The sequence below is a fragment of the Wasmannia auropunctata genome, unplaced genomic scaffold (genome assembly GCF_000956235.1).
Source record: "Wasmannia auropunctata unplaced genomic scaffold, wasmannia.A_1.0 LD285824.1, whole genome shotgun sequence".
In the NCBI taxonomy this organism is placed as follows: domain Eukaryota; kingdom Metazoa; phylum Arthropoda; class Insecta; order Hymenoptera; family Formicidae; genus Wasmannia; species Wasmannia auropunctata.
The window spans coordinates 1-1,748 of NW_012077066.1; the positions used below are offsets into that span (position 1 = coordinate 1).

Here is a 1,748-nt window from a genome sequence, read left to right on the forward strand (position 1 = left end):
GTGTGCTCTTCCGATCTTTTTCTTTTCTTCTTTCCATAGTTTTTGTCTTTTTTATTCTTTGAATACTAAACTTAATATTGAAGTGATATTTAATTCTATTCTGTAAATTTATATTTTATTCTATTTAATTAATATGTGTAAATTTTTCTAATTTTAATTAAAAATAATTTAAAAAATATATTGTATATTATAGCTAAATACACACACAGTTTTATTTTTCTCTCTTTCACAATTATGCTTTTATTTGTTTACAAATTTAACAATTTCGACGAAATCTGTAAAATTCAAGGCTTTTTCCAGTTGGGGTTGTTCACGCAGCGAATGCATGCCAAGGTCGAACAATGGTGCAAACGGCGAGGGCGTTGCCGATGTTCTTTTATCCCTGAAACATGCGGTGGTGCATCCTGGAAGTCCGACAACTGGCTATTATACCACTGGCGCCGGCTCCACTGCGGCTCATCATTATTCGCAGGACTATATGCAAAATCTGGGCCCGTCGGTCCCAGGTCCGGGTCACTACGGTTCTGCATCCGCCGCTATGTCCGTCAATGTGTCGATGAACATGACCATGAACATGAATATGCATTCTGGGTAAGGATTCTTCATTTTCTTTCTTTAATATTCAATATTTTTATATACAAAATTATATTGAATTATATGTTTAACATTTTTATATTATTATTTAATATTTTTTGTATCAAAAAATAGTCCAAAAAATTCGCACTTATGATTGTTATTCTAATTATTATTACTAATTTTATAATACAATTACATCAGATATTTTATTGTTAAAAGTATCTTTAAAAATAATTAGAAAAAATTACTCGTCTCAGAATTTTCATCCTTGCATTATAATATTATCTAAGAAACTACATCTCAATCATCATTTATAAGAGAGATTTATTACTTTTATAAGAGAGATAATTTATCTTCCAACAATAATCGCTATCTTGTTTTCTGCATCTTCTTTACAAAGTGCAGATATATTTGATTTTATCTCTACCTTTCTATTATATGTCTGTATGAACTTTATCTTTGTGTGTGTTTCTAGATACGAACAAAGTTATTCGTCAGCTTGGGGCGTGGAACCTCTCCTAAGTCCCGCCCCTCAGTATGGCAATCCGGTGGAGGTGGCAGCGCAAACGACCGCGAGGGTGAATCAAGGCACGCCATCCAATAGCGGTCTGATCGGTCATCCCCATTCCCACCCCCAATCACATCACAGTGGTGGCCGACTGCAGCTCGGGGATGAACACTCAATCTGTGTAAATACCACGAGTCCAGCCGTGGGTGGCATCACCCTCGAAGATAATGGCAGACCCAACTTGTGCAGAATATGTGGCAAATCATATGCTAGACCTAGTACTCTCAAAACTCACTTACGCACTCATTCCGGAGAGAAGCCGTTCAGGTTGGTACTTCCGTGTTGTTGATGAAAAAAATATAGAATTTGCTGGATTTGAAAGAAGGAAAAAAAAGAAGGAAAAAGAGAAATTTATATATTAATTTATTCTATTTTATTTTATCATTTTTTAAAACAAAATCATTTTAGTGATAATACAATTACATTAAAAATATTGTACATTTTCTTTTAATTTTAATATATTTAGATTAAGAGACAGAGTGCACTTAAAAATAGTAAAAATAAAAAAATTATTTTTATTTAAAAACGTAGATTGCTTTTTGGATTTTAAATTACATAAAACAATTTTTGGACATTTAAGGTGGTTCTTTAGTAAATCGAGTTA

The 1,748-nt window shown here is 32.8% G+C and overlaps 1 protein-coding gene across 1 annotated transcript; it reads left to right on the forward strand.

Annotated features, from left to right (window-relative positions):
• Positions 1–251: 251 nt before the first annotated feature.
• On the forward strand, positions 252–1,411 carry LOC105461520 (protein glass-like; the record flags this gene model as incomplete). Its single annotated transcript, XM_011708021.1, has 2 exons — positions 252–591; positions 1,052–1,411. Coding segments are annotated over exons 1-2 (626 nt in total), but the record flags the coding sequence as incomplete, so codon positions are not given.
• Positions 1,412–1,748: the final 337 nt, after the last annotated feature.